Source organism: Pezoporus flaviventris, unplaced genomic scaffold (assembly GCF_033815535.1).
Source record: "Pezoporus flaviventris isolate CSIRO_AGI_PZ_B2104156 unplaced genomic scaffold, CSIRO_AGI_Pfla_v1 ptg000078l, whole genome shotgun sequence".
NCBI classification, from domain to species: domain Eukaryota; kingdom Metazoa; phylum Chordata; class Aves; order Psittaciformes; family Psittacidae; genus Pezoporus; species Pezoporus flaviventris.
In genome coordinates this window covers 18,328,696-18,351,992 of record NW_026892626.1, presented here as the reverse complement: position 1 = coordinate 18,351,992, position 23,297 = coordinate 18,328,696, and the positions used below count along the sequence as shown (strand labels likewise).

General features: G+C 56.5%; 3 protein-coding genes across 14 annotated transcripts in view; 1 reads left to right on the top strand and 2 right to left on the bottom strand.

The window, feature by feature from the left end:
* Window positions 1–23,297, bottom strand: part of TSC2 (TSC complex subunit 2) — an 81,965-nt gene that overhangs the window by 31,819 nt on the left and 26,849 nt on the right. For 4 of the 8 annotated variants that reach the window (XM_061473930.1, XM_061473931.1, XM_061473932.1 and 1 more), the window contains exon 1: window positions 82–280. The exons of 1 other annotated variant lie outside the window; for it this stretch is intronic. In XM_061473930.1, coding sequence (XP_061329914.1) covers window positions 82–219 — 138 coding nt within the window. In that variant the 5' untranslated portion in view covers window positions 220–280. Of the gene's footprint in view, window positions 1–81; window positions 283–23,297 lie in introns of those variants that run through there. 3 more of the 8 variants (XM_061473928.1, XM_061473929.1, XR_009746985.1) reach the window with 2 other exon arrangements.
* NTHL1 (nth like DNA glycosylase 1) lies at window positions 1,473–7,754 on the top strand. 2 transcript variants are annotated; one of them, XM_061473952.1, is made up of 6 exons: window positions 1,473–1,597; window positions 1,949–2,178; window positions 4,094–4,264; window positions 4,554–4,713; window positions 6,491–6,596; window positions 7,257–7,754. In XM_061473952.1, the coding sequence occupies exons 1-6, from the start codon at window positions 1,522–1,524 to the stop codon at window positions 7,378–7,380; spliced, it is 867 nt and encodes a 288-aa protein (XP_061329936.1). In that variant the 5' UTR covers window positions 1,473–1,521; the 3' UTR covers window positions 7,381–7,754. The 2 variants fall into 2 exon arrangements, with proteins under 2 accessions (XP_061329936.1, XP_061329937.1); XM_061473953.1 differs by lacking the exons at window positions 1,473–1,597; window positions 1,949–2,178 and adding an exon at window positions 3,111–3,482.
* The window catches only part of NHERF2 (NHERF family PDZ scaffold protein 2), a 31,701-nt gene continuing 16,700 nt past the window's right edge, over window positions 8,297–23,297 (bottom strand). For 3 of the 4 annotated variants that reach the window (XM_061473949.1, XM_061473945.1, XM_061473948.1), the window contains 5 exons: window positions 17,398–17,574; window positions 14,419–14,572; window positions 13,206–13,249; window positions 12,540–12,602; window positions 8,297–11,016 (listed from right to left, as the gene is read on the bottom strand). In XM_061473949.1, coding sequence (XP_061329933.1) covers window positions 10,858–11,016; window positions 12,540–12,602; window positions 13,206–13,249; window positions 14,419–14,572; window positions 17,398–17,574 — 597 coding nt within the window. In that variant the 3' untranslated portion in view covers window positions 8,297–10,857. The remainder of the gene's footprint in view (window positions 11,017–12,539; window positions 12,603–13,205; window positions 13,250–14,418; window positions 14,573–17,397; window positions 17,575–23,297) is intronic. The other variant, XM_061473947.1, reaches the window with a different exon arrangement.

Sequence of the window (23,297 nt, the reverse complement as noted above, 5' to 3'; positions counted from 1 at the left end):
ATGAGCAAGCCCTCGCTGAGATCCTCCCAGCGCAGGTAATCCAGGCACTATCCCCCCCTTTCCTATGGTCAGTTCTCATACCTTGAGTATTTCCGCAGTGATGATGAACTCTGTTTGCTTGCCCTCCGACAGCTTGGAACTTCCCCGGGATGTTCCCAGCCCCAGGAGATTCTTGAACTTCTCCTTCAGTCCAGAATCCTTGCTCTGAGGCTTTGCCATCGCTGCCAAGGAAGCAGCGCCGGGCCCCTGCAAACACAGAACAGGGATTTGGTGAAAGGGAATCTTTGAGCAGGAAAACACCAACACCAGCCGTCACAGTGTGGCTTTTACTGATCGATCGCTCTAGTGTCTCAAGCCACTTCAAACAAGGATGAAGGCCAACGCTGAGATGCTGTAAGTAGCCAGATGTGATTCATTATGGAATCCCAGACTGATCTCACCCAGCTCCAACCCCTGCCACGGGCAGGGACACCTTCCACTGGAGCAGCTTGCTCCAAGCCCCTGCGTCCAACCTGGCCTTGAGCACTGCCAGGGATGGGGCAGCCACAGCTTCTCTGGGCACCCTGTGCCAGCGCCTCAGCACCCTCACAGGGAAGAGCTTCTGCCTAAGAGCTCATCTCAGTCTCCCCTCTGGCAGGTTAAAGCCATTCCCCCTGGCCTGTTCCTACAGGCCCTTGTCCCACGCCCCTCTCCAGCTTTCCTGCAGCCCCTTTAGGCACTGTAAGGACAACAAATCTGAGCGTTCAAACACCCAAATGCCGCCACGGCAAGGAGAAAGAGGGGAGCAAGCAGCAGCACCCCCATTACAGCACATCCCCAGCAGCAGCACTTCAGGAACCATCTCCCCAGCCAGCCCCAGCCCTCTGCCCCTCGGGGACCGCAGAGCCCACCCCAAAGGAGGACACCCGCTCCTCTCATAGAGCACAGCCCCAGCCCCCCGATCCTGGCAGCTGTGCCCCCACACACACCGCAGGCATCACCTGTGCTCCGCAGGGACACACCACAGGCCTTGTCCCGCATGCTGGGGACACGCCACGGCCCAGCTGCACCAGGGACACACCGCAGCCCCTAACGCAGCCCCGGGCACGGCACCGCGTCCCCCGTGTCCCCCGCCACGCACCGCCGGGACATGCCACAGCCCCTCACGGACACACCACGGGGGACACACCGCAGCCCCCCCCCCCCCCCCCGGCCCCTTACCAGGGGACACCGGGGCACGGCGCCGGCCGGGGGCAGCCCCGCACAGCCCCGGAGCACGGCAAGGCCCCGCCTCCCGCTAGGCCCTGCCAGGCCCCGGTGCCCCCCGGCCCGCACAGCGCAGACCACGGGGCCTCCACCCGTTCGCTCCCCCCCGGCCCGGCCCTCATTCACTCACTCACCCGCAGACCCCGGCCCGGCCCCGCCGCCCGCGGCCCAGCTCCGCACCCCGCCCCCGGCGGAAGTCCCGCCGCTTCCGGTCTCCGCGCCCGCCGCGGGGCCCGCCGGGGCCGGTAGTACCCGGTCGTGCCCGGGGCAGCCGCCATGTGCGCGGCCGGGGCCGCCGGTGGTGGCCGGGCTGCGGCCCGACGGCTCGGCAGGGCCGGGGAGGCGGCCGGAGGTACCGGGGGGGGTGATCGGGGTTGTGCGCGGCCCCGGCCCGGCCTTGCCACGGGGCAGGGGACCCGGGGACAGGGACACGGGTGGTCGGGACGTGGCCGTCCGGACCCAGGGGTGAGCCTGGTCCCCCGCGGTCTGTGTGTGGGACCCGTGCCCCGCACAGTGCCGTGTCCCCAGCTTGTCGCTGCATCGCCCCTGCCGGCTGGCTCGGGTTGGGGCTGCTGGGCTGGGGCTGTGGGGACAGGAGCTGAGCCTTCGTCAGGGTGTCCCCTGCGTGGCTGTGGGCACACGGGGTCGATGCTGGGCTCCGGTGGGTGATGAAGATGCCTTTCCCTTGCCCCATCCCTTGCAGCCACGCAGCCAGGCAGCATCCCGAGGCGCAGCAGCAGGAGGAGGAGGAGCGTCCCCATTGCCTATGAATGCGGTGACGAACAGGGGGTGTCTGAGCCCCAGAGACCGCGCTGGGAGCCCAAGGACTGGCGGCAGCAGCTGGAGCGCATCCGGGAGATGAGGAGGAGCAGGGATGCTCCCGTCGATGAGATGGGCGTGCAGATGTGTTACGATAGCAGCGCGCCTCCGCAGGTAACGGCGCCCTGCTCCGGCAGGCAGGCGGGCACGTGGGATGCAGCCCTGCAACATCCTGCATCCTCACGGTGCCCCTGCCTATGTCCCCATTTGGATGTCTCCAGAGCAGGACAATCAATGCAGGGAGTATTTGGACTCGAGACTGGGATTGGCCCCACAAGAGGTTAACCTACAAATATGTATGTGAGAGGAACTATTCATCCTGTTAGAGGAGGAAAATCAGCCACTGCCTCTCCAGTATTGGGCTCGTTGGCTTCCAACAGCCCTTGTGAAATAGCAGTGGGTGTTTGCTGAGCTGTTCTCTGCTCACATTCAGCCCATGCTGGACATCAGGGACCAAGCAGCAAACGCAGCTGTGCAAGGTCCTTGTCCTCTGCTGAAACCGCTGCTGGGAGAGCTGGCAGGCTGAACCCGGAGTGGGAACTGGGGCAGAAACCAGGATGATATTGGGGTTGGGAATGAAAACCTGGAGAGCGTGTTGGGGCAGTGCTGTCCGCTGGGGCAGGCTGGCAGCGCATGAGGGCACGGCCCTTTTTATCTCTATGAGAATCCAGGGAAACTATGCAACAAGCCGCCTCTGGAATACAAAGGAAAAACACTATGGAGATAAGAGCAGCACATAAGCATAGGCTGGCTTCCTCCCCTTTTGCAGTTAAGGGGATGGATGCAGGTTGAAAGGAAGGGCCGTGCTGGGACGACACAGTGCTTCCCAAGCCTGGAACACAATCAAAGGCCCCAGAGGACACTTCCAACCAAGGGGAGTTTGCATCAGTACAGAAGCCAAAGTGGAGTGAGGCTGTGGTGCGGTGCTGGGATGTGGGGCTGTGCATGGAACAGAGCAACGGGAATGCTATGTGCTCCACAGCGACCTGCTGGGCAATGAGGGAGGGGTCTGGAAGATGCAGCTGCACAGCTTCAGGACATGCAGCACTCTCCTTGTTGCTGGCGTCGTGCCTTGGGATTGGATCCCTGGGGAAAACGATTGGCTCTGCCTCTGGATTCAGGCAGTGTCACACGCTCCACAGCAATGTGGATTGGCACCAAGTGCAGCTGCGGGGCCAGGGGGACCACGGTGCATGATACGGAAATAACTTCTCTTCCCTAGGGAAGCAGGATTGTTGCTTCCAAGAAAAAGTGGATGTTGTAACCCTCGGCACACAGCAGTGCTCCTGGCACAATTCCATGCACTCGGAGATTAGCCTGCTTCCATCCACTCAGGTTTTTCCTAAGGCATCTGCAGTTTTGGAAGCTTTAGGAGCTAGAGGAAGGATTGTATCCCATGTTATCCTGGGTCAGGCCAGGTTAGTTGCATCCTCCTCATTCTGGTGGAAAATCAGTTAACAGCAGGAGGTGAATGATCTGAACTAAACCCTGTGTGTCAGCACCAGAGGAGCTTTGGGGTTTATGCCTCATCTCCCAGCCTCTCTCATCCCAGTTCTTTAGATTTGGTTTCATAAGGAGCTCACTAGAGCCAGATGCCCAATTCCTACTGAAGCCTAGAGGGAAGGGGATGGGATTTTCAAAAGCTGCTTAGAGCAGAAGTTGCATGGAAAATCACTGGGTCTTTGTACTTCTACATCCTGTGGGGTCTCCTGAGAATCCCATCATGAGGAAAAGCTTTGGCCCTTTGTGGCTAAGCACTGGTGTCTTTGGATGTGAGATCCCAGCAGACAGTAGCTGCCCTTCTACCCACACTGTCTGCTTGGACTGAAGGTGTTTCTTATCTCCGTTTCTTGTGTGGTAGCATTAAAAGGTGATGGATTATTTCTGTTGCAGCCTCTTGCAGACCGATATGGCTGATCCTGGGTAGGTTCATATAATGCACCGGCTTGAAGATGGTGCTGGATGGAAGAACCAAGCCCCAGAGGTGGCTGGGTCCTTTTGGGGTGTCTCACTGCCTCCTTGTCCCCAGGTCATGCGCTACCAAGTGCTGCTGTCACTGATGCTGTCCAGCCAGACCAAGGACCAGGTGACGTGGGCTGCCATGCTGCGCCTCCGGCAGCGCGGCCTCACCGTCGACAGCATTTTGCAGATGGATGACGCCACGCTTGGACAGATCATTTATCCCGTGGGATTCTGGAGGGTGAGTGCCTATAGAAGAACCCCTCCACTGCCCCCTGCTCCCATGCAGTTGTCTGAGGTGGCTCAGAGGCCCTGGAGGGGAGCTCAGTTGGCTGCAGGATTGTCCTCGTGGCAGGGGATGGTGAAGGAGAAAGCAAAGACCTCTGTCTCCCTTCCACGGACTCCAGTGTGTGGCCTCACACGTAACGTACATTCAGGAATGGTTTGGTTTCTGAGCTGTTTGCCTCTTCTCCCCCTGTTTGAAGGCACAAATACAACAGGATTCTCTGCCTTTCCCCTTGCTTTTCCAGAACAAGGTGAAGTACATAAAGCAGACGACAGCTATCCTCAAGCAGAAGTACGGCGGAGACATCCCAAGAACCGTGGAGGAGCTGGTGCAGCTGCCAGGAGTTGGGCCCAAGATGGCTTACTTGGCCATGAACATTGCCTGGGACAGCGTGTCTGGGATAGGTAGGTGTGACCATGTTTTTCCCATTCATTTCCTACATCCTGCCTCTCCTAAGTCCTCCTATATTCCCCACGCAGAAGGGAAGCATCGCAGCTGGGTAAACTGCCTGCCTCAGGAGCCCGATAGCATCGCTTTAGTCATCTGCAGAGTATTTGGGTGGGTGAAGGATGTGACCCTCAGCCACTCACACTGGATGTGTTGCTGTAGGACTTAAGCATGGATCCAGCTACTATTTTGCCCAAATTTGATAGCAGAAATCCAGAAGTGCAGCTGTTCCCTCCCTCCTTCAGATGCTGGTGGGCTGTACAAGCATTGCCTAATTGGGTTGGCATCCAGAAAGATGTGCTAGCAGAGTAATGCTTTGATATCTCTTTGGTGTCAAGTCAAAGAGAGGTGGAGGGAACTGTGGGATTTGGGGATAGCTGTAGGATAGTCTGAAGCTGTTTGTTAACGGGGTTGCTTCTGTTTGAACAAATCTCATTGGGCTTTCTGTTTGACAAGTTATTGGAGGGCAGAAGCAGGGCTTAGTCAAAATTGCCATTAGAAATCAGTCATTCATGATGGAGTGTAGGAAGAAATGGTCTCAGGCAATCTGTAGCTAGGGAATTTCTGGTCTGGTTTAGTTCCTGCAGCTGCCTAAGAGGTGACCACAGGTCCATGTGTTTATTTGCCATGTTTATTGTGCACGGAGCATAGAAGAGCACAGAGCTGTGCCCCTGGAGCCCTCTGCTTTAGCTGGGAGGAAGATGACCTTTGAAGGTCCCTTCCAACCCAAACTGTTCTCTGATTCTAAGCCTGTGGTGGAGCGAGCCCACGCTAGACCCAGGACAGGTTTGCTCCTGTATGATACTGCTTTATGGAGCATGGCTGGCAGCAGAGCTCCCGCAGCAGCCAGCAGATGGGGCTGGATGCTCAGCTGCACGGTCCCAGCCTGGGGACCTCTGGGGACACAGTGATATTCCAAGTGCAGTTGCTGCTTATGGAGGAGCTCTAGGAATGGTGCCACCTGATGAATGCCTGCTGCTGCTGCGAGCACACAGCCCAAGGCTCATTCCTGCAGCCGCACTGCTGCCCATCAGCTGTACCAAGCATGGCTGTAGATTCAGACTGGGGTCTGATGTTCTCTCCCTGCTGTGGGGGAGGGAGGTCAGGAGGGAGCCAAACAGAGCGACTGTTTTCCAAATAATGGTGTGCTCAGTTTTGATTTAGGAGGCAAGACTTTGTCTTCCTGTTTACAGCCGTTTCCTGGGGTTTGCCCAATTAGCCACAGAGACAGGTTTATCGCTGCTGATCTAACAATAATATACTTTGCATTCAGGGCTTTTTAGCTCAAAGCACTTTCTAAACATTTGTTTAAGCCTCACAAACCCTCTTGTGTCGGTAGGTATTATGAAATGTGTTTTCCATCTGGGTAAACTAAAGGGCAGAGATTGCAGCTTGTGTAACATCAGCTGAAACACAGGGAGGAAGAGAACCCGGGACAGGCTGCCCTGTGCCTGCTCGATCGGAGCAAGCAAACCTTTGAAGGAAGGTTGGATCAGATTGAGTGTGTCACTGGTGTGTGGTAGGAGATACCCATCCCACCTTGCTTTTGGCCCTGGGCCTAGGAAGAAAGCAGCACATTTGCTCTGTGAATAAGCCTCCCCTCCTGTTCCACCCGACCCATGAGGGATCCCATGCAGGGCACTGGACCTGGTGTGCTGTGACTGCAGCTTTTGGCTGTGCTCTCTGTTCTGGTGTCTCTGCCCCCACCTAAACTCTGGGCTCTCCCTTCCTTAGCTGTGGACACCCACGTGCACAGGATCTCAAACAGGCTGAAGTGGGTGAAGAAGGAGACCAAATACCCTGAGGATACTCGGGTGGCACTGGAGGAATGGCTGCCCAGGTGAGCCTCCTTCCTCCACCACCACCACCAAGCCTCTCGCTGGCTGCAGGAGCCAGGTCTGCACACAGTCCTGTTTGTAGCCTTTCCAGTGACTGCATTTCAGGTCCCTCCTCTTTATGGGGTCTGCTCTGCAGTTGTTTCTCCTCTCCCAAAGAGCTGCAGCATCTCAGCTCTGTGATTGTTTCCTGGCTATTGGGCACTACTGCAGCCAGGTACCTGGAGGGCTCGATGCCCAGTTCTTACCTTGACAAGTTTAGCATGACCCAAGCCAGGTGCTTTTCTACACAGGCTCTTGCTGAGTGCAGTGGCCACAGCAGTATCAAAGCAGGGTTGGATTCTGGCCTTCACTGATGCTTAATCTTCAGCATCACATACCGGTTGATGGGTACTCTTGCACCTCCACATCTGTCACCTGTCTTAGCACAGGAGGATGACCACAGGCACTTTGTGTGTCCGTCCTCTGCTCCCCAGCGCAGTTCAGAGGGCTCAGGAAAGGCTGGGAGAGCTGCTCTTAGCAGGAGGCTGGGAGCCGCCTCCAGGCGCCTGGGGAAGCCAAGAGGAACAGGCAGTAGGCGAAAGGGATCCATTTAGAAGCACGGGCTGTTCTTTAACCCCTCCAAGCAGCTGTATTGGGGCTCATGTTTTTTCCTCTCACTGCAGGGATCTCTGGAGGGAGATAAACTGGCTCCTGGTGGGCTTTGGCCAGCAGACCTGCCTGCCTGTGAATCCGCGCTGCACCGAGTGCCTCAATCAAGACATTTGCCCAGCTGCTAAGAGACACTGAGGGGTCATCTGGTCTTTGGAGAGCAACAAAGCTGCTTCAGCTCAGCAGCAGCCCGGAGCTGAGCCCTGGCAAAGCTGTGCGTTGCACGGGGCTGGCTGTGTGACTGCAGGGAAACAGGAGCCTGCTGCAGCCAGCTCAGCATCACTGGGGAGCGAGCAGCCACTGGCAAGGGCTGAGCTCTCAGAGGAAAAAGGGGCTTTCAGAGTGCAGCAGTCCTGCTGGGTCAATGCTAAAGGCTCCAGCCCGTGTGTGAATGCCTGAGCATGCCCCAGCTGCGCTGCAGCAGGAGGAGCTGTAGGGAAGAGCTTTGTCCTGGAGGACTTGCTGCTGCTGCTTGTAAATACACGTGTAATAAAGGTGGCGGGGTGTTTCTACCCATGAGGTTTGCTGGCATCTGTGCAAGGCAGGGCACAGGGAGGAGAGCACAGGGGATCTCACCAAAGTGTGAGACCAGAGCGACCAGCCCTGCCAGATGAGAGCAGGCAGCATGCACCATGCCCAGCCACCTCGGGGCACTGTGATGAATAAGGTACAACCAAAGCCTTGAGGAGCCAGGATCAGAGGAGAACATTACCTGGACAAGTGACCTGGGTCCTGGTGGAAGAGTAGGGGCACCAGGAGACAAATCAGCATCACTCTCACTCAGTTCAGCTTCAGTGTAACCCAGGAAGGGTTACAGTGGCCACAGGCTGGTGTGTGCCTCGGAAGCTGACAGGAGGGACAGCACCACCGTCGGTGTTTTGTTCTTCAAAGAAAGGGCAGCGCTGACTTCATTGTAGAGCTTCAAAGGAATAATCCCAGCTACTCTTTAAACAGGCGAGGGAGGAAGCAAAGTTTATAGTGTGCTAAAGGAGGCTGTAATTCCGCTCTCGAGTTCCCTACCAAACAGATGAGGAGCGAGCAAATAAGTACTTGGTACATGGGAAAACGAAGTTTATTACTGACATTACAGTGTACATTATGGTTTTGCAATGCAGCTGACAGCCTTATACTTTATTGATTTTTTTTTTCCAAGTTAAAGGTACAGGAACTGAATGATTATTACTGAGCTACAAGATGTCAGGAAGACGCTAAGTGCTTTAACCAGGAGCAGTTTCCATGGCATAAGCAGAGATTTAAGGTTTTAGAATCTTATCGGTACACATCTAGCACACCTGATTTCCTTTGATCTGCATTCAAAACTACACGTTCTCTTTCATCCCCCTCCTCAGCTACAGCGGTGCAGCCTGGTGTGAGAAACGGGCTATTTACAAACAGCTCTTTGCTCTCTGACGTGCATCAGAGTGAGACGTGGAGGCTGGTGGCATGGGGAACGTTCTGCCCTGCGCAGACCGGGGCACTGCTGGGGCTTTGGCTATGCAGGCACGGGAAGCAACGTGCACACCCTGGGAAAGGGCTCCTTCAACAGATTACTGACTTACAGAAGGAGGTATTTGGGAAGGGGGGCAAAAAGAGAGCAGGGAATTGTCTTGGAACACAAGGGAAGAGGTCTCTTAATGGCAGAGTCCTGGAGGGGAGGCAAACCTCTCTGCATCCTGAGCCACCATCCCGCTGCCAGTCTCACCCCATAGCCAAACACCTGCACCACTTCCTCTCCCAAGTCACTGTTTCCAACCTGTTCAGCCCATCCATGCTCCTATAAAAGATAACTTCCATAAAAAAGAACTCATCTCCTTCACCCCTGAGGCTCTCCTCACTCTCCTGTCAGCCAGCAAACAGCCAAGTGTCCCTGCCCTGCACCAACCCATTGCTGTGCTGAGCCTGACCAGCTGCCAAGGAGAGCAGTGAACGTTCTAAGGCACCTTTTAGCTCAATATGTGGGCAATGCACACAGAGCCATTACAATATCCATAAGACACCAATCAATCCAAAGGCCACGGGCTTGTAATGCAGGGCAAAATCACAGCCATGTGCTTTTCAATGGTCATCCATGTCCAAGGGATTGCTGCCACTTGCCTTTAGCTTGGGAAAGTGGTTTTGTACTCAACTGTCCCGCCATGCCCAGTCCCTTCCCACTGCTGCCATGGCATTTGAGATGAAATATGGGTCAGCAGAGCCTGGGGAGCTGCTGGGGCACAGGAGGGATGGGGCAGCCCCATCACGACTGGGCCACTGCTCTGGTAGAACACCTCTGCAACCTGTGAGAGAGGGTTATAGCTGAGCTTCATCATCCTCCTTCCCTTACAGCCAAAGGCAAGTAATAAAGAGCTTTAATGGGCTTAATTTGTAATGCTTTAACAATACGTTTTTGAGGTTCTATTACCAAGAGCAGGGTGTTTCCGAAGGAGGCCATAGACAGCCAAAGCAACTGCCCACTCCCTAACACCACTGCCTGCTTCATATCCAGCCCACAGAGACCTCAGGCTTCCGAGGACACCTTCCTATTGTCAAGACAGACGCAGTTATAGGATGGAGGCATCAAACACCAGCTCCAAATCTGGAGCCCAAATACCAGAAGTTGGGACCAGGACCCTGCTCCAGGACCCAGCATCAAGCCCACAGCTACAGCCCCATCCCCATGTTCCTCCCTGGAAACAGATGCTGGGTTGTGCTCATTAAGTCCAAAGAGGTTCTGCAGCATCTCATGGCTCTTGTCCTCTTGCAGTGCTGCTGGAGCCAGGCAGGCAGTACTGCTCCTCACATCACAGGGCAGAACTGGCCCCGCTCCCTGCCTTCCCCCAGCGCTCAGCACTGCACTGATGGTGTGAATGGTGAGCCCTGTGGTGTCTGGGGTTTGTGTTTAAATCCTGCCCTCCCCTCTGCAGAGCTGTCAGGGATGAAACAGGGCTTTTCTCACCCGGGCACATGTCACTGGTGGGGAGGGAGGTTCCTAAACTAACCAGAAACATATGGGACTTTGCTTAAAAAAAACAAGGAAACAACAAACCAACCTTTTTCATTTCCAGGGCAAAGCCAACAAGAGCCATTTACAGCCACTGTCCGTGTTCCCATCGTGTGAGCAGAGGATGGGGTGCTGGGGAGGGCTGCTGGGTATACCCCAGCCTGCAGGTCCCCACCACGATGGGGGTATGAGGCCGTACAACATCGCACAAGGGCACGGAGCATCCCATGGGGCTCAGCCTGGGACCCCCACAGACCAAACACACACCCCAAATACAACTAGAAAAAGGTAATAGAAGCCTAAATGATGCAGGTAATAAAGAGTTTAAACTCTTCCAGTCCTTTCTCATAGGAACAGGGGACGGCGGGCAGCCAGAGCAAGCAAGAAGAGGAGCTTTGGTCACATTTGTCTTATGAGAATCGCTGGTGAGTAACAACAATAATAATAACAACAATAATAATAATAATAATAATAAAAAATACAAAATAAAAGGACTTTAAAATACGCCTTGTAAAAGCAACCAGTGAAGAGCAGAGCACAAAGCATCTCACGTGGACACTGAAGGACAGGGCGTAGGCACCTCAGAACGTCCAGGCTGGGGCAGGATTGAGGTGGACGGTGGCCACCAGCAAGGCTCAGAAGTTGCTGAATATCTCCCTCTTCTTGTTCCAGTCCATCTGCGGGGCTCTCTTCTTCACACGCTTGGCCCTCACCTTCTCCTTGGCCTCGGCAGCCGTTGGGCTCAGGGACAAGCCGCTCTCCTCAAACGGGTCTTTCTTCTCTATGTCCCCATCCTGCATGGAGAAGGGAGCAAAGCTGTCAGCATCCCATCACCACCACCACCACCACCACCGCACGGCCGCGGTGTCCTGCAGCGTTTCACCCCACATGCCCCAGGAGAGGCGTTTCTGCAGCACAGACCACGAGCAAACACTCGGGGTGGGTTCTTTGGGAGGAGAAGGTCCAAGTCCCTCCTCCGTGCCGGGCCTGTGGTTTCAGTGGCGGCAGCAGCATCCGTGTGGCCACGGTGTTAATTATGACATTGCACCTCGTGGGTTGTTTTCTTTCCCCCACCTGAAGAACGTGTGGAAGTGGAAAAGTAGGAACAGAGAAGCTGCTGCCGGGGTGGAGGGAAGAGCTGCTCTGCCTGTCTGCTGGGATAATGCAGGAGGTGAAAATAGGGAAACATGGAATCATGGCATGGTTTGGGTTGGAAGGGACCTTAAAGCTCCTCCAGCTCCACCCCCTGCCACGGGCAGGGACCCCTTCCACCGGAGCAGCTTGCTCCAAGCCCCTGTGTCCAACCTGGCCTTGGACACTGCCAGGGATGGGGCAGCCACAGCTTCTCTGGGCACCCTGTGCCAGCGCCTCAGCACCCTCACAGGGAAGAGCTTCTGCCTAAGAGCTCCTCTCAGTCTCCCCTGCTGCCCGACCACACAGAGCTCCAATGTAATGATTGCACAAGCCCTGGGCAGGTTTTCCACCAGCGCTGCAAGGTAATGGCTCCGGCTTAACGAATGCAAAGTGAAGGGGGCGGTGGCTTCCATGAGCACACCAGGGTTAAGAGCCACAGGCAAAGCCCCCACCAGCCCCAGCACCTCTGGTTCCTAGTGCAGAGGGGACCCAGCCACCTCTGAAACACCCCACGGGAGGATGTGCTGCTCTCAGGCACCGGGACACAGCCCGGTTTCCCAACGGCACCGGATCAGGACGGGTGTTATTTAATGCTCAGGGACACACGGAGATGCCAGGCTGCAGGCGCTCGGCCATGCCTGGGCACAGCTGGCCTGCGAGGCTCCACCGGAGAAACAGCCCCAGTGCTGCAGTCCCCATACCCACGCTCCTCCCATCTCGAGCGGCTCTTTACGCACTGATAAACCCCCTGTGCTCCAAGCTAACAGCTCCTTGCCTTGCTTTCTATTTCCTTTCAGCCTGCCTTGCTCCTGGTAGCAGCACTTGCACCTCACAGCTCCATCCTCCTGCCCTGTGGCTCTCCAGTATAGCTACACTTAAGATTTAAACTCCCTCTGGACATCCTTTCACCTGGCCTTGGCCAACCACCTGAAGGGGTGCTGGATCCATCCCAGCAATGCAGACACCCCCATACTGGAACCAGTGCTGTGACAGCTCATGGCTCCGTTGCGTGCACATCTACAGTGCAAGGGATAAACGAAACCTGAGGTTTGTTGCTGGGTGGATGTAAAGGGACCCAAGTCTGTGAGATAAACCTGAAAAGGCATTGCAAGGCTCTGTTACACCATAAGGCAGGTACGTACAGTGGTACGTAAAAGGGAGGGGGAATATTTGGGGGTTTTACCTCTGATTCCTTCCCAGGACTCTGAAGGTCACTGTGAGATGAAGATGTGGATCCTCCATTCAGCTAATGGGAAACACAGCGTTAGTGCACTGTGCACAGGGACAGAAATAGGGATAAAATACAAAAACTAGGCAGAAAAATCACAGGATCATGAAGGGACCTTAAAGCTCCTCCAGCTCCAACCCCTGCCACGAGCAGGGACCCCTTCCACTGGGGCAGCTTGCTCCAAGCCCCTGTGTCCAACCTGGCCCTGAACACTGCCAGGGATGGAAAATCCACAACTGCTCCATCCTGGTGGGGATGGACATCCCAGCCACTCCTCCAGGGGCAGGACCCGAGCCCTGGGACCAAAATGGGGCTGAAACCAGCCTTGTTCAACCCCTAAATTCAAGCTGCAGCAGGGAGCAGTTAAAAGCAGGCAGCAGCAGTAAAGCTGAGCTAAAGGAGCCTTGGGGACATCACAAGCATCCCTTTCAGCTCTGCAGGCTGGCATGTCACCCCGACAGGCTTCTATGTCGTAGGTGGGAGTGGAGGAAAGCCAGCAAGCTGGGAGGCTGGCCTCTCACCCCTCATCCCTCTGGACCACTCCAACACGTTCCCCTGAGCAGAGCTAACCCAGGATGCTGCCCCAGCCATCAGGGCACCCTGGAACAGGCAAACACTCACCTGAGTCTGTGCAGATCCATTTGTCATGGGCTGAGGCACCACACCTATGGACCACATAAAAACACACAGTAAATACACTCAGGTGGGACTGCTGGTCCCAGATCCCAGGCAGGACCCCCTCAGCATCACCCACCCATCGGCCATCCCTAGCCTGATTCCCCTGCCGACCCCAAGCTCTAGCAGCTCCCTGCACCTCGTCTCTTGACTTGCACCCTTGTCAGCTTGAGGTCAAAGCAGTGCAAAGAATGCAATTACTATTTCCCCCATCCCTGCAAACACCAGCATTTACCAGGACACTTCATCATCACCGCATGTGCTGTCACCGGTTCTTGATCCATGAGGAATACATTGAGATGGCCATGAGAGATGCAGGGGCTCCAGCACCCACCCGCACCCACTGTGCATCCGTGACCCTGGCTGCATCCCCAGCACAGGGAACAAGGGCTCCTTTCTCCCCCACACAGCTCCTGCCCCAGCTCCTCTTCGAACCGATGCGCAGCATCTGACACTGCTCTCCCCAGCATCCTCTGACCCATTTCTTTGGACAAATCCCCCCATTGAGCATCCAGGAGCCGGAGCACGGAGCAGATAAGGAACAGCTCTGTTGGGAAACAAGAGCCGGGGGCAGGACGTGCTGGGCAGGTGCAGCACAACGGGTTGGGGAGCGGACAGGCAGCTTTCCCTGCCAGGTTTCAACAGCAAGGAAAACATTCGATGCAAGAGCCACCCCTGCGATCGCTGTGGCGTGAAAACCTCCCTCTGGTGCTTCTTGATGCGCACTCAGGCTCCTTCAGCACAGCAATGGGGGGGTTATTGCACTCTCCCTCCTGAGATCCCAGCTCAGCAGCCGAAAACGGAGGGGATGGAGGAGCCGCCATCAGGGAGACGTCCCAGCCCCATGCGAGCATCCCGCATCTCATCCCTCACCGAGCACCCGGCCCCCCCCCAGTGCCACCGCGCTCAGCCTCAGCCACGTTCCGGCAGCAAGTTCCCAGGTTAATCATTCACCCTGCACAAATACCCAGCTGGGTTTGGGCTCCATTAGGAAGCGTTCTCACCGCTTATAAATAGCTGGGTGGTGCTCAGGAAACAGCCAGGGGATGAGGCAGAAGGGAAACGGGACAATCCCTCGCTTCTGGAATCCCACCCAGGACACGGTGAGTCACGGGAATGGCGCAGGATCATGCAGGGAAGGCAAGGGCTCAGGGCTCACCTTTGGTGTGTTCCTCCATGGGGGTCACCCCCAGCTTCTTGAAGTAATCATCTGTCTCGGGGTCCACCACCAGGAGCCTGGCTTCGTTCTCCCTGGACTTGATGTGGGACACGACCTCCGAGTGCCGCAGCCCCTCCACGTTTATGCCATTCACCTGCAAATCAACAGCATCAGAACCCATATCTCTGCCCCCTCCTCGCTGGGCCCCCAGCAGGCTCCAATCCCCTAAGGAATGGGGTTTTCCTTGTTTAATTCCCACTGGATTGATAGAAAGGCTACAGGCATTCTCCTTCCCTTTCTTGCCATGGCCTCCTACCACCCTGGTCTGCCTGGTCCCCTGCTAGAGCATCCTTCGTGTTACCGCACACTTCTGCCTGCATCCCAAACACATCCATTGGGAATCCCAGAACCCAGGCTCCACCATCACTTCACCCACCCAGGTCCTGCCAAAACACTCTGGCTGCCCTCCTCAGCGATTCCAAACCAGCCTTCACCTTGGATGTGCCCTGGGTAACCCAGGCTGTCTGTGGGGTGCAGCCATGTAGAGGAGTGTGTCCTGCTCCCCATCCCTGCCCATCATCCCCCCTCTGCCATGGAAAGCCGTGCATTTCCCATGTCCCCGTGCCTGCAGCACGGATTCATTTCTCCCTTCCCTGCGTGCGAGCTGTGACCTGGCAGGGAACGTGATCCCTGCTCCAATTGTTCCCCGCAGCGAGGGGACAATAGTGATTTGGAGGCATTGTGCACGCTGGGGAATGAATGGCTCTTTGTCCCGCAGGGGAAGGTCTCTGCACCGCCCAGCCCCTCGCTGCTGGACCTCATTCACTGTGAGAAACTCCTGTCCCATGCTCCGGCTCATCTCCAGCAAAGCCCAGCCCATCCTTCACCCACCCAAAGGCGCCTGCCCGCAGGACAGCAGAGCCATGAGCTAATTCAGCTTGGGCAGAGAGTGCTGGTGGTGTGGAGGTCACCAGGAACGGGGTAAGCTCCTCTTAAACACAGCTACTCCATCACTACAACCCTGCGGAACAAGACGAAGGCTCCACAATCTGTCTAGCACAGAAAGGACTTTGCTAGGAGAGTAGAGAGAAGGTTTTATTGGGTTTTCTAAGCCCCACATCACGTTATCTCTGCATGCTTTGGATGCACACATCTGCCAGCATCACCAGCATCAGCACGCCTCTATTCCTCTTCCTCCTGCAGACGGACAACTGCCTTCTCCCATACACACAGAGCTCAGGACTGAGCCCAGGAGTGGGATAACCCCATCCCAGCCCCACAACAGACCCAGCAGAGCCGCCCGCTTGTCCCAGTCACAGAGGGACACAGGCAAACACTGCAGAGCCTGAGCCAGCTCCAACCTTTGGGCTCCCCTTTGCATTTGGGATGCTTGAACACAAACCTGGGGCACGAGCAGGTCCTGAGGGCCAGGACAGGGCTGGGATGGAAACGGAGCCCCCCTGCCCTGGCTTTGTCTATGCTGGAAACCTCAGCTGCCGGCTTGTAACCCTGCTCCATCCCCGGCAGCATCCTCCTGCCACGCCAGGTCACCCCGATTCACACCCAGCGCTCACCCCGGGTGAGCTCAGCCAGGCAGCACCGAGCTGCTCCCCCCGTCCCAGCACAGGGCTGGGGGGCATCAAATATTTATCAGAGCCCCATAGAGCAGGCGGGGAGGGGATCGAGTTCCCGAGCTCGATGGCTCACCCCTCATCGCTTTGTGTGTGCCAGGCACCCGGCCAGGCACCCATCAATAAATAACACAGCCCCTCACCGTGACACCGCGGAGCTGGAGCCGCTGCCCTGCTCCCTGCACTCAGCCTGCAGGGGCTGGGAGGAGGCAGCAGCTCCCACGGCTGTGGAGCAGTTATTCATGGGGCTGGGAAGGGCTTTGGTCACAGTAATTCCCCATCTCGCTCGGCTCTGTGGGATTAAAGTGCTCTCTTCCAGCAGTGCAAGCACCATTCCGCTCTGAGCCGGCAGCGAGAGACATGGATTGGTCCCCCGGGAGGGTTTTGGGGTTCATCCTCCTCGGGAAAGGCTACACATCACCCCCAAAAGGGGACACCTGCATGATGTGATAGTAGCGAAAGGGGTGATGGCTGCTGTGCCTGGGCACTGGCTGCGGGGTCCATCCCTGCCTGTCCTGCTGTCCATGCGCTGCCCAAAGCACAGGCAGCTCTGGATGGGGAACCTTGTCCTTCAGGAAAAGCCCGAGACAAGGAAGGCAAAGGCAGGGTGTTTCCCAGCTGCATCAAATGCAAGTTGTGCAGCACTCAGAGACCAGGAAGGTTCCTCCAAGAGCAATTTCCCTCCCGTTCTTTCATGATCCATTGCCTTAGAATCTCTGCAAAGCTTTTTCCCCCTCCGTCTCCCAACACGTGCCTGGCAGTGCATCAGCTCAGCTGGGTGGCACGGACCCATCACTGTGTCCAGACACCAGACCAGAGGGTGGCTGGGCAGGAGGCCACCCCTTGTGCTGGTGGTGAGACACATCCCATGTGTCCCCACAGCCCTTTCACTGCAGTGGGCAGATGCAGCTCCAGCACTGGGTGGCATCAGGCAATGCCATCAACTATGGGTGCTGCAGGGGGGCAGATGGACACCCATTAAGGACCTCATCTGTCCACAGGGTCCCATTGCCACCGCTAAGCCACTTGGACAAGCACAGGGGCTGCAGTTTGCCTGTGTCACCCTCCCTTGTGCCAGCAGGAGCCTGGAGCATCACTTGGGTTTCAGTGCTCGCTTTTGTCCCATGGGCTGCTGAAGGACCACAGAGCCACTGCCTAAGCACCCCCATTGGTCTCATGGCTCTGCAACAGGGGAATACATGGGAATTCTGATGGAAAAGATCATGGGATGGGGGGGTTGTTTCAGCATCAGGCTTCCAAGGGGTCCCAACACTTCTGCAAGAGGGGGACAGAAGCCAGCCAGGCAGGAACACAGCAAGGAAACCCTGGATGCTCCCTGACCCATTACCTCCACCAGCCGGTCCTGGGGCCGCAGCCCCGATCTGGAAGCCGGTGAGTCGGGATCGACCGAGCGGATGAACTGCCCCGGCCGGGACTTCTCGCTGTGCAGGTTGAAGCCGTAGCCATTGGGACCCTTCTTCAGGTGGCAGAGACGTGGGCACAGCTCCTTCTGTCCGTTTAAATCCTGCTCAATGGAGAGACAAGAACACGGGGGTTAATTTATAGCTTTGGCTTCGCTCTCAAGCAGATGCCATCATAAATAAAGCTACCAAGGAAGCCCCGTATCTGTACCCTGTCCTCCCGCTCCCCCGAGCAGGGACAGGGGAACAAACGAGTTTCCTCTCATTGAGGCTATTTTCGAAAGCCAATTGTCCAAAACCGCTCCAGAAAGATTAAAACAAAACAAAAAAGTGCATTTCCTTCACCAGATAAAGTCCACCCATGCACCAACCCCCCCCAGCACCAGCAGAGCCCCACCAGACCCGAGATGAAGCACACAGGGTCACTCGGACATGGAATTAACCTTGCTTATTCAAGGCAATGACATGCCCTTGGTCCTAGTGACAGCAGCATCACCCGTGGGTATGATCACCTCCCAGCAAAGGGGTTCCAGGGCAATGAACCCCACTCTTGCTATAGGATGAACAGCACAGGAGCACGGGAGGAGTGGAGTGCTTTCCCCCTATCCATGGAAAATGCTTTATGGCTCCTCAGGGGGGCAAACACCAGCTCTCCTCCAGGTCTGCAGGACCCATTATGTTCCCCTGGATGCTGCTCCCCTCTCCAGCCCCTTCACTGAGCAGCATTGGCTCTGGCACAGCACTGCATCCCTAGCAGGAGGGATACAGGCTGTCATTTCCACCCGTGCTCTAAAGCAGAGCAGCCCCTGTGGCTGGGTTTTAATCTCCCATCGCAACAAGCGCGTGAACAGACCAGGTTTTATTCACATCATTCCTGGTGAAATCTCGCCTCGCTTTTCCTTTCAAATCACAAACCCACGCTGCAATTTCCTCTCCAGGCCAAAAGGCACTGTGAAACGCCAAGCCTGCCTCCCACCCTGCCCGGGGATGTCCTCCCTCCTCCGACACCTCTGCAGCTCCGCACTGGCTCCATGCTGGAGCTGCCTTTGCCAACAGCCCCTTGTACTCCCAGGGCCTTGGGGTTATTCCTCCAAAACACCCTCAATGCTGTTTAAAAGCTGCTTCCTCGCCAGGAAGCGCAACAGGAGCTGGGGGCACGCAGGGATGATGCCAAGGGGCTCCAGATGCTCACGAACCCTGTGTGGCACCAACCAAAGGATGCTTCCCCCTGGAACTTGCTCCCTCACCTCAAGCTCTTCCAAACCACAGCCCCTGAGGCCAGAGCACCAAATTCCACACAAAACCACTTGGAAAGGAGTCAGCAGCGCCTATAGCAGGCATTGGGGCACACCTGGACCAGCTGCAAACCGTGCCTGAGCATTTCATGGAATCAGACTGGTCTGGGTCGGAAGGGACCTTAAAGCTCCTCCAGCTCCAACCCCTGCCACGGGCAGGGATCCCTTCCACTAGAGCAGCTTGCTCCAAGCCCCTGTGTCCAACCTGGCCTTGAACACTGCCAGGGATGGGGCAGCCACAGCTTCTCTGGGCACCCTGTGCCAGCGCCTCAGCACCCTCACAGGGAAGAGCTTCTGCCTAAGAGCTCATCTCAGTCTCCCCTCTGGCAGGTTAAAGCCATTCCCTTGGGCCTGTCCCTGCAGGCTCTCATCCCAAGCCCCTCTCCAGGTTTCCTGGAGTCCCCCTTCAGGCACTGGAGCTGCTCTAAGGTCTCCCCTTACGGAGCCTTCCCTTCTCCAGGCTGAACATGGCAATGCAGTTTTCTATTAAGAACCCCCTTGTGCCATCAGCACCTCAATGCACGGGTTCTTAAATGGGAAAAATCATCAGTGCAACATCCACACATGAGCACAGCCCAGCTCCTGCCCCGCAGGATGGGGCTCCCAGAGCACTTCAGTCACCTGCTCAGCACAAGCCAGGACCAGCCCCATCAAGCACCATGACCCTGTGCTCGCATCCTCTCTCCTCCATATGGATCCAGCATGCCTGGACTTTTCCCATGGCCCCAGGGCAGTCGGATCACCCCGTCTGCAAACATTTCCAGCCTGCCTCCAGCTCTTCAAACACTGAAGAAAACAGGAAATGATTCAACTGCCCAAAGCGGGTCAGGTCCATGCGACCTTAAAGGATGCAGGGGGCTCTGGGCAGCTCAGCTAAGGGGATGTGTCCTGTAAGCGGGGTGGGATATGTCTGGGATCACCTATTTGGGTTTAAAATGTTTTTTAAAGCATTCTCCTCTTGCTGCCAAAGCTCTGACCCTGTGAGAATGGAGCAGCACGAAAACACTGAGAGAATCACCCCGAAACGCTGCGCTTTGGGTGCCATCCCAATGTGGGGTACCCGGGAACTTGCAGGCAGATGCAGGCGGGACACGGCAGCAGGGCCGGCCCCCTCTGCATTGGGGGATCCCATGCGATCACCAGGGAAATCAAATCCCTCAATAAATAAACCACACAGGGGAAAGCTTCGTCTGCAGGATCCCTTTGGCTGCAAGCGTGGTGATCGCTGCCATGTCCTCCATGGGGTCATTCTTTCACCCCAAAAACCGGAGCTCAAGGTCCTGAACTGAAATGGGTTCGAGTCCTTTAGAAGCAAATTACCCCCCCCAATTCAGCATCTGTCCTGAACAGAAACCCTCGCACAAAGCTGCTCATCCTCCCGCAATCTCAGCCACTGAACAAACCAGGTCCCAGCCCACAGCTCAGCAAAGCCCCTCTCTGGGGCTGAGCATCCCCTGCTGCTCCCCCGGCTGCACCCGTACCCGCTCTCAACACGGAGCCGCTGCAGCCCTTGCCAGCGCCGCTCTGTATTCCCTATGTGAGCGGTGCCAGCGTTCCCTGGTTGGGTTCTGGGAAGAGATTCCCTAAGCTCCCACAGGGATTTTGCCTTTGTGAAACGCAAACCCCGCCACGAAGCGCTCCCGGCAGCCGTGGACGTTATCTGGGTTCGCCAGAGCCCCGCCAACGTTCCCTCCTGCAGGAATACTTCAGCTCTGCTTGGGAGGAGGCTTCGCCTCCCTGTTACACGCCAACAACATAAAATGCAGCTTGAGTTGGATTCACTTCTAGGCTAGAAAGCAGCAGGAATTCACTGCAGTGTTGTCCATTTGCATGCAAAACCAGGCACAGAACGAAGCCAATTTCCTTCCTCTAGGAATCCAGATACTGCCAGCGGCCACTCGTTCCATCAGCTGGATTAGGAAGCAATGGCACATCATACCCCACCTCTATATGCCCCATCTATACCCATCCACAGGCATGCGTGTGCCAATAAAGGCTGCCTGCATCCTAAGTGCATTCCCACACCACCCCTGGCACTGCTGCTCGAGGCAAATCACGGTCCCCTTTCGAAGGAAAAAGGTTTCGGAAGCGCTGCTCAAGCTGCTCCATTTAAAGCTGCACAAACAAGACATTAAATAACAATGAAAGGCTTCCAATTAAACATTAAACCACCCCAAACACGGCCTGGGTGCTGCCAGCTCTCACAAAACCACTCCAGCACCTGAGTTGTTTTTCCCCTTTAGTTTCCAAGGCTGCTGCTGGGAACAGGGTCCCCCAAGGACATCCCTTGGCTCAACAGTGTCCCCTAAAGCCTCTCCCCCAGCACGGAGCTGGATGCTTCAGGCACACTCCACTATGGGGCTGGCATCACCAATGTCACCAGCTCTGATTAACGGGGTTTTCCATGTCATTCATTAGTACATGGAACCTCCCTGCAGGCAGAACCCACCTGAGGAAGCACCCAACCTGATTCCTGAAACACAGACATCTCCTGGATTGACCCTGGAAAAGCTCTTCCCTGGCTCCAGCACCCACAGATGAGCCCAGATCAATGCCATGAGGCTGCTGGTGTCAGAGACCCACTCGCCCTCCCCATGGACCCTGTGCTGTCACCGTGCTCCCCCACCACCATCCCAAAGGATGCTAACTCATACAACCAACCTGTGCCTTTAAACCATCACTTGCAGCCTGACTGGAGCAGGAATGGGGATGAAAAGGGCTTCCCAAAGACCTCTCTGCCACAGAGGCCCAGGTTTTGAGCAGAACACAGACACCGCAGGCTGCACGATGCAAACTTGCCACCAGGAACGGCCATGGGTCCAAAGCAGCGGTGGCCAGGTCCCAGGACCATCTCCAGCCCCTCTGCCCCACAGCTCCCCATGCTGCACAGGCAAATGCACACGCCATGGGCTAAACCACCTTGGAAAGTCACTCTTTGGGGGTTTATTCCAGGAATAAAACACCAGTATCAGCACAGATACCTGGCTTTCCCAGGTGCTCCAGGAGAGGAGGAGGAAGAGGAGGACACAGAGCACCCACAGAGCAGGTCTAGTGGCTATGGCCAGGTCAGTACCACCTACTACAGGAACCTGTAGGTCCCAGCACACCGTGGCTCCTGCAGACCAATGTGCCGAAGCCCCGATGCTGCAGTGCACCTCAACAAGGGGGGTTCAACCCTAAACCCCCTCCATGGCTCAGCACAGCCAGGAAGCACGCAGTGTTCCACAGCAGCATCCAACGGTGGCACTGCAATGGGAATGGGACCTCCAACCCCACTCGTCCCCACTGGAATGGGGATTAGGTCAAACCAAGCTGAGCTCATCCGCCATAGGCATGACAACCACCTCTGCCCATCACAGCAGCGTCAGGGCTCAGCACCTCATCCGCTCAAACCTGCTTGAACCACCTCACCCCCAGCACCAACCTCAGCCTCCAGGGCCCATCCTGGTGGGCTTTGCCGTTTCCTGGGAGTGTCCAAATCGGCTCTAATCACCGCTGTTGGGAATTGCACCACCTGGATACACTCCAGGCTCCGGATCGCCCTGCCACATGTCAAACCTTTCCTCCTCTGCTCGGCGGAGCGGGAGAAAGAGGCAGGAGCGGTCCAGCCCCGTTTACATTGTTAGCATAGTTTCTTTTAAGTCAGCTCCCGTGGTGTTTCCTCTCCTTCCACACGTGGTTTCGGTCAGAAAACACCTCCTTTGCTCCCCTGCTCCTTGTAAAGAAAGCCTCAGCAGCAGATCCCAAGGGACACGAGGCTCCTTTCCTGCTCCAGGACCACCTTGGGATGCTGAGATGTCCTGGGACGGAGAGGGGACACTGCTCAGGGCCTCAGTGTCCATCCCCACTGTCTTGCCTCAAGATGGGACCTCTCCATCCCTGCATTTGGCTTCTCTGCTGCAGGCAGCGAGCACCAAGGGATGCGCAGGGAGGGATGCTCGCTCAGGGAGGGAGGGATGCTCGGCCACCTTTGGGGGTCATAGAGGAGAAGGGCAGCTCCAGCAGTGCAGGATCCTGCCCCAAACCCCATCACGCAAAGCAGCGAGGGGCAATGGTGGGAGCCGGGAAGGAGGAACCCATGCAGGAAGGAGCCTGGGGCCACAGCACCACCAGAACAAGGGGCCCATTTACATCCGGCCCGACACGGGCACCCTCCCTTGGCAGCAGTGGTTCTACTGGCAGCCGAGCTGAGCCGCGGGCAAGCTTTAATTGCCATGATTACTACTCCAGTGTCATTGGGAGCCCAAAGGCTGCTGCCTCTGCTCGCAATTGAGGGATGCGCTTAACTTCAAGCAGCTGATGCGGGAAGGGGAGGGAGCTCCTCACATCCCCAGCATAAAACCCCACTGCCTTTCACACCACACAGATGAGGGAGGCTGGGAGGAGGAGGAGCCCTCCCCACAGCCCTGCTCGCCATGAGAACCAGGGAGGCTCTGGGCTCCCGCCACGGCCAGGAGCAGGAATACCGCCTCCATCCACTGCCGTGCCAGGGAGCCGCTGCAGCGGGGCTGGTTTTCATTCCCCTTCCCCCA

Excerpts from the sequence above, each read along its gene's own strand:
- NTHL1 (XM_061473952.1), top strand. The coding sequence starts at position 1,522 with ATGTGCGCGGCCGGGGCCGCCGGTGGTGGCCGGGCTGCGGCCCGACGG. Across the intron at positions 1,598-1,948 it reads GGCCGGGGAGGCGGCCGGAG|CCACGCAGCCAGGCAGCATC; the intron begins GTACCGGGGGGG and ends CATCCCTTGCAG. Across the intron at positions 4,714-6,490 it reads GGACAGCGTGTCTGGGATAG|CTGTGGACACCCACGTGCAC; the intron begins GTAGGTGTGACC and ends TCCCTTCCTTAG.